The sequence below is a fragment of the Dipodomys ordii genome, unplaced genomic scaffold (assembly GCF_000151885.1).
Source record: "Dipodomys ordii isolate 6190 unplaced genomic scaffold, Dord_2.0 Scaffold45, whole genome shotgun sequence".
In the NCBI taxonomy this organism is placed as follows: domain Eukaryota; kingdom Metazoa; phylum Chordata; class Mammalia; order Rodentia; family Heteromyidae; genus Dipodomys; species Dipodomys ordii.
Genome location: NW_012267261.1, coordinates 2,206,249 through 2,218,276, shown reverse-complemented (window position 1 = coordinate 2,218,276; position 12,028 = coordinate 2,206,249). Strand labels below are relative to the sequence as shown.

Sequence of the window (12,028 nt, the reverse complement as noted above, 5' to 3'; positions counted from 1 at the left end):
CAAAAGTTCACAGTTTCAAAGAAAATCATAGTTGGAACAGAATGCAGACAGGTGGTTGCAAAGATGTCTTTGATTTTACTCCATCTAGTGGCCATATTTGAAAATGATCAATGTATGAAAAAAGAAAGGAATTACTGAAGTACTGTCTGAATGAATTTCATTCACTGTAGAATGTAAGCTAATTACACTTCCATTTACCACATTGAAACTAGGTCACATTCTCTTTTCCCATCCTATTATCCTAAGAACTGGTGTATGTTCCAAAGCACTGAATATTACTTCCCCACAAAAACTAAATGAAAAACTCTGCAACAGGATTTTAAACCAAAAGCCGAGTCGTTTATATTACTTTATATGACTTTATATGGCACAGATTTTTAATATGTTTTTATTGTAAAAATACTGTAGAGAAGGGTTACAGTTACATGAGTAAGGTAATGAGTACATTTCCTCTCCAGCATTGTTACCTCCTCCTTTGTTTTTCCCCTACCATCCCTTCCCTCCTCGCCTCCCCAATTCCTCCCTCTCTGCCCCCAAGTTGTAAAGTTTGTTTTCAACATAGTGTCTTGTACATCTCATTGTTACAATGGGTTAACCTGTATCCTTATTTCAGCATTTTGTTATTTCCTTCTCCTCCCCAAATTAGAAAAATGTGTATACAAGATGTAGGGCCCTGGAATCAAATACAGTGAAAACAGGGATTATACCATGGGGGAAGAACATACAAGAGAAACAAAAAAATCACATAGTACATTTTAAATATGCTAATAACAATAGCAAGAAAGAAAAAAACACTCATGTTTCTATCTTGGGGTTCATTTCACTTAACATTATCTTACATAGTCATATGCACATAGCTTTTGACCTTTTCTGCTTGTCCTAGACTTATACTACTTATTGCAAATAAGGGAAGCCATGGGACCTATGTTTCTTTGGGCCTGGCTTTCTTCACTTAATATAATTTTTCCATTTCTGTTTCCTAACAAATGGGGCGATATCATTCTTTCTGATGGAGTCATAAAATTCCATTTTATAAATATACCACATTTTCTTGATTCATTCATCTAGTGAGGGGCATCTGGGTTGGTTCCATATCTTAGCTACGGCAAATAATGCTGTAATAAACATAGTTGTGATGGTAGCTTTAATATGGTGTTTGTGATCATTTGAGTAAATGCCCAAAAGTGGGATTGCTGGGTCATAGGGGAGCTCTATGTGGAGTCTTTTGAGAAGCCTCCATACTGTTTTCCAAAGTGGTTGAACAAGTTTGCACTCCCACCAACAATACAGTAGGGTTCCCTTCTGGCCACATTCCCTCCAGCATCGGTTGTTATTAGATTTCTTGATTTTAGCCATTCTAACTGGAGTGAGGTGGAATCTCAATGTTGTTTTGATTTGCATTTCTTTTATGGGTAGAGAGGTTGAACATTTCTTCATGTGTATATTGGCCACTCTTATTTCCTCTTCAGAGAAGTTTCTCTTCAAGTCTTTAGCCCACTTATTTATTGGGCAGTTGTTTCTTTGAGGATTTGTCGTTAGAGGATTTAGTTTTTTGAGTTCTAAGTATATTTTAGATATGAGACCCTTGTCAATTGTATGGCTAGTAAAGATCTTCTCCCAATCTGTGGACTTTCTTTTTTTTTATTGTGAAAATACTGAACAGAGGGGTTACAATTACATGGGCAAGATAGTGACTACATTTATCAAGCATTGCAGCCTCCTCCTTTGTTTACCCTTCACATCCCTTCCCAGCCTCTCCCTGCCCCCTCCAATTCCCCCCCCCAACAAAGTTGTAAAGTTCGTTTTCGACATGACTTGTACTTCTCATTGTTGCAACGGGTCCACCTGTATCCTTAAACGACTTGTTTTTCCCCATCTCCTGCACAAATTATACCGACATCAAATATAGTGAAAGCAGGGGTTATACTGTGAGGGAGGGACATACAAAGCAACAAAGAAATAATCTTATAAATGCGTTAGAAACAAATACATGAAAGAAAAAAAACATTTAAATACATATCTAACGGTTCATTTTCCTAAAATCACATTATCTGACCTTTTCTGCTTGACTCATACATATACTAGATATTGCAAATAAGGGAAAGCATGGGACCTATGTTTCTTTAGGTCTGGCTTACTTCACTTAATATAATTTTTTCCAAGCCTTTCCATTTCCTAACAAATGGGGCAATGTCATTCTTTCTGATGGAGGCATAGAATTCCATTATGTATATATACCACATTTTCTTGATCCATTCATCTACTGAAGGGGCTTTCTATTGATCTTGCTAGCTATGTCCTTTGCCATGCAGAAGCTCTGCAGTTTCATGCAATCTCATTTGTCCAACCTTTCTTCGATTTGTTGTATTTCTTTGATTATGGCACAGATTTTTAAGACATTTGTTTATAATAGATAAATGAAATTCCTAGATAAGAATGTTAGGAATTCTTAAAATCGAATTCCAGTTCTTATTTCTTTTTCATGACAACTTCACTCCTCTTTTAGCTGAAGGAACAGAGAAATGACCTAACCTGAAGCCACACAAGGAATTAGTATCTTTTAAGTCTTTTATTTTGTAACACACTGCAATTTTTAAATTAATTGATTGGTGGCTGAATTTACCTTTATTTGACAAAAGTTCATCACAAATGCATTGCTGACTGTTGACCATGGATTAGATGGAAAGCAGAGTTTTCCACAATCTTACTTGAACAGTAGGATATAAGGGAGATAGGTGGGTTAATCTGTGCAAAAACATGTACGTGTGAGGTACAGGAATTGAGGAATATGATATTCTTTGTGTACGTTTGAAGGTTAAGTTTCATAACCCAGCCTGTTTGCTTCATGGAAGCTTCCATTCAAATTTAAAAGACCCTAGACCAGAATCTCATGTAAATTCAACGTGACTAGGTTATGTTGCAAAAGTATGAGCCCAGGCTTAGCATGTGGCTCAGTGGTAGAGTGCTTGCCTAGCTAGCATGCGAAGCCCCTGGGTTCAATTCCTCAGTACCCCATAAACAGAAAAAGCCAGAAGGAGAGCTGTGTGGCTCAAGTGGTAGAGCACTTGCCTTGAGCAAAAGAAGCTCAGGGCCCAGGCCCTGAGCTCAAGCCCCAGGGATGGTAAAAAAACAAGTCATTTGTCTGAACTTGAGACCAGGCCTCCCTGAAGAAACCTTTTCAGAAACAGAAGCAGACTGATGGACGCTTCACTCCTGCGATTGCTGGTGTGGGCAGATAAGCTCCCAGATAGCTGAGGTTCATCCCAGAGTTACTCAGACCCATTCTATCTGCTTCAAGGCACTGGGTACCTTGATTGCTAAACTTGCCCCAAATTCTTACACTGGAAAAAGAAAAAGAATGCATTCCATATGTAGAAGACTGAAATTAGATGCCTCTCCTCCTGTACAAAAATCACCTCAACATGGAGTAAATTCCTGAGCGAGAGACCTGAAAGTTTGAATTTACTACAAACAAACTTAGGGAAAAGACATGAAGGACAGGCAAGAAGTTTCTTGAATGGGACTCCAGTAGCCAAGGAAACAAGGGTTACACAAACTCCAGAATTAAACGACAGGGCTGATAAAACATGGGCAAAATACTTTCAACTTTCATTTCATCGAAGAAAGAACGCAGCATTGCCTCTCAACATTCTTCCCTCCTATCTGAAGAGGTTGCTGTCAAGAGCTGGCGATCTTGTTGAAGCAAAGGCTTCCATGGGGGGTGGGGTTGAGAGAATACAGGAAACAAATGACAGCTAAAGACCCTGCAGCCACCTTCCCAAGGCTTTCCCTAGGAAGATATTGCCATCTTCAACCACAGGCCTCTGTATCATTTACATTTCTGTTTCTTTTATCGTGTGTGTGTTTGTGTGTGTGTGTGTGTGTGTGTGTGTGTGTGTGTGTGTGTGTGTGTACATTGGAGCTTGAACTCAGGGTGCTGGGTACTGTCCCTTAGCTTTTTCACTTATGGCTAGCACTCTACCACTTGTGATGTGGCTCCACTTTCAGCTTTTTGCTGGTTACTTGAAGAAAAGTATCAATAGCCTTCCTTTCCCTTGTTGGCTTAAAACCAAGGTCTTCAGATCTCAGCTTCCTGAGCAGTTAGGATTAAAGGCATAAACCACTAGGGCCCAGTTAGATTGGTTTATTTATTCCATTTCTATATAGAAATACTCAGCAAGTTCTTTCTCCAGACAACTAGAATCAGATTGATATTGTGGGCACAAGCATCTAGACAGCTCTGTAGGTCTATTATCAGAAAAGCCACCTGACTAAAGCTCTCTTTCTGGAAACCTAACTTGATCCAGAAAAGACAAATCACTCATCACTGACTGTGGGTAGGAGAGTAACCAGAAATGGTTCCTCATTGCTTTTTCTATTGACATTTGCACACACATAAGTATACACGTATACACACACACATACACTCTGGGCACACATAGATATACACTCTCACCTGGTCTCTGAATTTTGACTTCAGCACTTGTAACATTCAATATGCAGTTGCAGAATCTTGAGTAAAAGTTATTATGGGGCATTTGTGGACTTTCAGAAGCTTTCTCAAAGGCAGCTGTGAAAATTCCACCATGGCAGTCTGATTTTTATGCAAAAGGAAAGCACACAGTTCTATTGAGCACACCTCAAGTCAATTCAGAGACTAGGTGGTTAAAAGGGCTCTGTGTGGCCACATGTGACAAATGCTGGCTCTGCTCATCTGTGTTTGTATGACCTTTCTCAGCTCTCCAAGGGAAAGAGAGCAAGGTCTTAGCATTTCCCTTAGGAAGAAAAATGGTCTCAACTTACATAGGACTCTTTTTCAAACACACAGCTACAGCTCCTATTATTCAGCTGCCCGAAGCACCTACCTGTTCATCTTCTATTCTAGCTGCATGCCGCCAGCCATGCCCATTCCCATGTTCCCTGAACTTCTCTACCCAAACATCAGTGGACAGCTCCACCTGCAGCACGCAAGCTTTGACATTCCATGTCAATCACCTCAGAACACCTGGAGTCGGTGGAGCAGGTCACCTCAAGGGTACAGGGGTCTCATCCCTGGAGGCAGTCAAGCCATGCTTGAATGACCACTGGGCATGATGCTGTGAAGGGCTTGATGTGTCCCAGCGAGTTAGACTTGGCATTTAAAATGTATTCTATTGTGAAAGCGATAGAAACCTGTCAATGTAAAATTAAGGAATTAGAAAAGGTTACACGCATTTTAATACTCCATAGACAATTAGCAAAGTTCTTCTGGTACTCAGATGCCCTTTCGATTTCTTTATAATGCCATCCATGGTCAAGGTACTTATCTAATGCACAGATGTTGCATGCATGAATTAGCTTTCTTGGAATGTGTAGGTCATCACTACAACACATGAGAACTTACATGTGTTCTGTAATATACCTGGGACCTAAAAGTTGTTGTTTTATGAATTATAACTGTTATGGGTAAGAACATGGAGGTGATCTATGTCTTCTTCCACTTCAGGATTCTATTGTTGGTTTGTTGGTTTGTTTTGTGTTGCTGTGATTCAAATCTTCACACACAAGATCCCAGAGGGAAATGTTCAGGATAAAGGATTGACAGCCTTGTTTTTACTTTCTTTATCAGGCCTCAATAAAACCCAAGTGTGGGCGCATGATCAGCTTCTCGTCAGGAGGAGAGAACCCGCACGGAGTGAAGGCCGTCACCAAAGGCCAGAGATGTGCCGTGGCTCTGTGGTTTACCCTGGACCCACTGTACAGAGAGCTGGTGAGTCTGCACACATCTGCAGGTCAGGGAGGCCTGCTTTGCCAACAGAACTTTGCCAACGAGCCCTTCAACTTGGCCCCTACACAGCAGAGACCTGAGATTTGGACAAAGCTTTGATAGAATTATTTCTAGCTTGTAATAGAAATCTATCTGCCATCATCTTCTAAGCCACAGAAAATTGTCCGATCCAATTTTTCCTAATTCTGACTTACCGATTGCACATCCAGCTTATGTAATAACGTCCTGGGGAAAAGAAGAGGGGCTGTGAAGGTGATTCTTTATCCATAAAGTTCTAATTCTAGGCATGAAGATATTTGCAAAAATGGTGTTCACACTCACCTGTCCGTTCTGAACTCCTGAGCAGTGCAGTATCCTCAGGGAAGTGCACCTCACTCTGGGTGAGAAAGATTGTAGTATTCACTACAAGACATTAAAAAGAGCACTGACACTGAGCACTGGGGATTCACACAATAATTCTAGTTTCTCCAGAGATTAAGGCCTGAGAAGCCAGATTTGGCAGATAAATACTAGACACTCTTATCTACAATTAACTATCAAAAAAAACATAAGTGGAGGCATGACCCATAGTAGAGCACTAGCAGTGGGCAAAACAATGCTAAGTGAGACGACCCTAAATTCAAACTCTAGTACAGGTGCGCACACACACACACACACACACACACACACACTTCAAAAGCCAGCACTGCAGAGTTTATGAAACACCCACAAAATGGGATTAGGAGTCATATAAGATTATGGTGACTTATTGATGTTGTTAAATATTAAAACATTTTATTATTTAAAATATTAAAATATTAATTTACTATTCACATACCAAAATGGCTGTCAAAATTTAATTGCATAAGACATTTAATTTCATTGCATACTGAAATATTAATGACAAAATATTAAAGTGATATCAAAGTAATAAAATACGAAAATAACGTTGCACGCATTGCTTATTAGTACCATTGAATCACGTGCTAACATTTAGTTAAATATTAATGTTAGCATTAAAATAATATTGAAATAGTATCCTCTTTAAAGTAGCTGGGGATTCGATTGAATAAGACAAGTTGCTCGTATCCTGTGGTTCTCCCTTGTTCAGGTTCTCCCTTGTTCAGAGCAGTCTCTGTCTACCTGGGAGGAGGCTGAATAAAAACCCATCAGTGGAACCCAGGAAGAAATACCTGGGCCACTGTAGGAGGAGCCGTTGTTCCCTCCACCGCTGCTGAGTACAGTTGTCTGCATTAGTGAAGCTTGGGAAGCAACCTGACCAGAAACACTGAAGTTGCTGCTGAAGCCTCATGGCTCAGGCCAGCACCAATGCCTGCAGTCTTCTCCAGCCCAGCGTGGTGGAGACACTATGAAATCATATTCTTAAAATGACATTAAGTCCAACTTACCTCTATGGATCCCTAAATGGAATCGAGTTTCATCAGAAAATACTTTAAAAAGGACCCCTTATTCTCATCGACTCTCCACCAAGACAGACTAGAAAGTGTTCCTCCTGTTTTTGAGTATTCTGTGGATACACTTGACAGTCTTTAGAGAAGAACTCTTGTGTCCTTGGGACACTGCTAGGTAGGCTCTTGGGGGACAGGGATGAACGAAACATAGTCCCTGGCTATAAGGAGCTTGTGAGACCCCCTGCATAAGGGAGGGAAGGAGAAGACAGCCCTAAGTAGCTCGCAGAGGAAGAATCCAGAAAAACTCACAGGAGCTCAGAAACAGAAGCCTTGCATGGAAAGAGAAAGCAGTCCATGAAGTCCTAGAGTCCTAAAAACATCAAGTGGTGCTAAGCATCCTGCTAACCTGGACTTTGTTTATTGCCTTGTATTTCTCCACATTGAAAATACCAGCACCACTCCTGCTAGAATGACTAAGGAACCCAGGCAAGTGAATAGCTTGTGAAGATCATAAATGGTTGAAAAATCACCTCACTATCTCAGTTCTTATTCAGGAGGTGAACTCACCATTATATACTCATCATTCTCTCTGACTCATTGTTCTGCCAAAGTAAAGTAGCACAAACTGAGATGTCTGTTCCTTCCTAATCAGGAAACATCAGTGCCTAAAATGAAATAAAAGAAAGAACTTCTTTTGATGGAAAAGTACCAATAGATAAAAATTACAAAAATCCCAGCTTGGCAATTAGCGACATCTTGTGGCCAAATGGAAAAATGACAGGAAAATGTAGCCTATTCAGTGACTCCCAACTTTTGCTTCTCACCTGGAGATCCTTACAAAATACTAAGGATCAGAATGATTTGACTCGGGGTGTTACCTGAATACCAGAATTTTAAAACTTTCCAGGTGAAGTTTATGGCTCAAATACCTTTTCTCATTTTGGATCCTTGAGCCAGGAGAGCCTGTCAGTGAAATGTCCCCATGAGCAGATGGTATGAACATCACAGATTAAGACAGTGTCTCAAGACACATTTATTAACATATACATTCAAGGATGAAAAGATGTTGGAGGCTAGAAATGCATCAATTCCAGCTCTCGAATTTCTTCCCTTCATGAGAGTGCCCTCTTCTTCCTCCTCCTTTTCCTCGTTCTTTTCCTCTTCTTCCTCTTCCTCCTCTTCGTCCTTCAGCACTAAAGCTTTAACTCAGGGCCTTGAGCTCTTATTATGCTACTCTATCATGGAGCCATGTTTCCAGTCTGTTTTTCTACTGGTTAATTAGATGGAGTCTCACAGACTTTTCTGCCAGGACTTAAACTGTAATCCTCTATGTCTCAGCCTCCTACATAGCTAGGTTGTGATAGCTTCCTGAGGTTATCAGATATGAAATCTTTTCATGTGTGCCAATTTGTTCAGTATTGAAATTGTTCTCCTTGTTTTCTTGCAATAACATCAGGCATGATTTTAGGCATGAAAATTTTGTTTCCTATTAATTTGCATGTTGGTTCTTATTGTTGTTATTGTGTCAAGATCATCTTCAATGGTACCTTCTGTGCTGGAGACCACCAGTGAGGGAGAGGAAATGAATAAGTAAAATCCAAAGTAAAATTTGGCTGTAGCAAATACCATTTGAAATAAGCTTTACAGGATGAGTTACATTGTTTAGGGAGAGGCATTTTCAAAGATAGGAATCAGTATAATGTCATCAACACAATGGAGCCCTTACAAAATGTCAGTAGCCTTTGTAGGCACTAGAAATACGACAACGACTAAGAAAATAGAATTCCTTACTATTTTGGAGCTAACGTTGTAGAGGAAAGAGACAGATAACAAATAAGTAAGAATATCAATAATTCAGAGATTTTCTGAGAGTAATAAATAATGTGTGGACAATAAAACAAAACACAGCTACAGAATCTCACTTCTACAATCTCAGCTACTTCAGAGGTAGATATAAGAGGATTACAGTTCAGTGCCCAAATGGGCAAAAAGTAAGCAAGACCTCTACCTCACACCAAGGCGTGGTGGTGTACATTTTAATCCAGCTACATAGGCTTTAAGTCTGAGCATGTCCCTTAGCAAAAACCTGAAACCATATCTGAAAAATAAACTCTCAGCAAAAAAGGTTTGAGAACGTGGCTTGAAAGGTTCTGTGCTTGCTGGGCCTCAAGTTCAAACCCAGTACTGCCATACAATCCAAAAATGAGGGAAAGGAGGGAAGAAGGAGAAAGGAGGGAGAGAGTAGTGTGTGACTGACTGAGTGTTAAAATGAGAGCTTATCCAGTGCAACATCTTCAATTCAATGCCTAGCAAACAGGAATACAATCCACAAGATGTAGAGAAGGCCAGACTGTCTGAATGTGTGTGCAGACGAGAGTGATATGGAAAGAAAGTGCAGAAGGGGCAGGCATCCCATTATACAGGTTCATTAAGAAATGTGAATTTCAAGCCAGACTGGTAGGGCACATATGAAACCCCAAATACTCATGGCTTGAGGACAGGCCAATTAAGAAGTTAGTAAGACCGTGTCTCAACCAACAAACAAGGTGTGAAGTGGGACACTAGTGGCTCACACCAACAATCCTAGCTACTCAGGAGGTTGAGATCTAAGGATCGTGATTCAAAGCCAGCCTGGGCAGGAAAATTTGTGAGACTCTTATCTCCAATTAACCCCCAGAAAATCGGAAGTGGCACTGTGGCTCAAAGTAGTAGAGCACTAAGCTTGAGCAAAAGAGCTCAGAGACAGCACTGAAGCCCCAAGTTCAAACCCCATGACCTACCAAAACAACAACAAACAAGCAGACAAACAGGATATGGTGGTTCACACTTGTGATCTTAGCCACATAGGAAGTATAAGGGCTTGGAGAAGTGGCTCAGCTGCCAATGAGCAGAAGTGTCAGGTACCAAATTTGAGTCCTGGTCTTGGACCTAAAAACCAAAACAACAACAAAAAAAGTGTAAGTAGGAGAATCTGGCCCTGAGCAGAAAATACAAGATCTCATCTGGAAAACAATTAAAAGTAAAAAGGGCTGGAGATGTAGCTGGAGATGTGGCTCCAGTGGTCAACACTAGCTTAGCACGTGTGAGATTATCAATCAAACCCCAGCGCGGCCAAAATTGTTTTTAAGGTGAATTTTATTCTAAATGGTGCAGGGCCCTTGGGCCTCCCCCAGAGATTCCCATAGTCAGAGCAACCTCTGGATCCAAAGGATGATTCTAGATAGCCACATGGACTCAGACAAGAAAGGTGACGGAGCAGGTGGGAGGTGTGCAAAGCTGGATCACAGTGTAGAAGTGGAGGTACTGGACCTCCGGAGGCTGGGTATGCAGAGGCAGCTCATTTGGCTCATTCGTGCAGATCCATCAAGGACAGGGATAGGAAGGAAGAATCCAGCAATCTGGGGACATCTGAAGTCTTGAGTTACACAATGCGGACCACCTCAACCACTGGCACTCAGGAGAGGACACACTGCCCCCTAGGGGATGTGTGGAAATATCTAGAGACATTTTTAGCTGTCACAACTTAGCCATTGGTGTTACTGCTTTGTGTCCTGCAGTAAGTAGAGGCCAGAGATGTTGCTTAACACCCTAAGAAAACAGAGGACCCCCATCTCACCCCATAAAGAAATTACCTGGCACTACTAAAATGTCAGTAGTGCCAATGGTGAGAAAATTTGGCAGAAGGGACAGAAGCCAGCCAATGACATACCACATGCTCAAGAAACCATGGCTTTTTCAAGACAAATGGGTGAGCAGTGTAGAGGTGTTTACCTAGAAATAGGAAGAGCAGAAGAGGCTTGTGGGTGTAGAAGGGTACATGTGGTGAAGGATGCATGCCTCTGAACATTGCATGATGCTGGAGAAGCTGAGGGGACCGTGAATTAGCAAGGAGCTCATTCAACATGAGAGCTGGCTGCAGGAAAGGAATCTTGGAGGGTAATGGTTTCAGAACATAGGAACGTCTGCAGAAGACACCAGTCTGGGGATGAAGTCCTTTGAATCCCTGGCTAGGTTTATTAACCCTCCATGCCAAGATGGCTGCCTGGAAGTGTTCAGAAAGCATCTGTGAGGAGACTGATCATTCTGCTGGTAACACAAATGTGTCCTTTGTCTTTTTGTTGTTGTTGCTTGCAGGAGCGAATACAGGCAGATGAGGTGATCGCCATCCTGGACCGGGAACAGCAAGGGAAGCATGAACTGAATATCAACCCCAGAGATGAGCTATAAACAAGCGGGAAAGAAAGTTCTATCAGATATTTATTTAAATTGTTAATCTTAGAAGAACTGTTTTATTTTTGTACAGAGCCATGGTATAAGTTAACCGGATACTAGGAGTCACCAGAACCTCCATTCTTCTGCCGAAACTGTGCTCCTGTACCACTTGGTGTCCATTAGTGCGCTAGTTCATCTCTCCAAGCCCAGTCATTTCTCTATACTCCGAACACACACACACACACACACACACACACACACACACTCATGCAAGCACATAACACTACCCACACATGAACACTCACATATCATACAACATGCAAACAGAAACACACCACATAGATGTTATACTCACATTCATCACAGAGAACACAGAAACACATATGCCACACATATGCCACATAAGCAGACACATAGCACGTACATACCATAGACACCACACACAAGCAAACACACACACACACAAATACCACCACACCTACTATATGAAAATAAATATACAAATATTCCACAATACTGCACACACATACAAATGCACATATGCAAACACACTTACACACATACACATATAACACATGCACCGCACATACCACACACATCAACACACACACATTAAACACAATTAATTTGCTGCACATCCAACATCTCAGTACCTCAG

At 41.1% G+C, this 12,028-nt stretch overlaps 1 protein-coding gene across 1 annotated transcript in view; it reads left to right on the top strand.

The window, feature by feature from the left end:
* The window catches only part of P3h2 (prolyl 3-hydroxylase 2), a 167,251-nt gene extending 155,485 nt beyond the window's left edge, over nucleotides 1-11,766 (top strand). The window contains exons 14-15 of the mRNA XM_013019291.1: nucleotides 5,609-5,749; nucleotides 11,293-11,766. Of these exons, the coding sequence (XP_012874745.1) occupies nucleotides 5,609-5,749; nucleotides 11,293-11,385 (234 nt within the window). The 3' untranslated portion in view covers nucleotides 11,386-11,766. The remainder of the gene's footprint in view (nucleotides 1-5,608; nucleotides 5,750-11,292) is intronic.
* The last annotated feature ends 262 nt before the right edge of the window (nucleotides 11,767-12,028 follow it).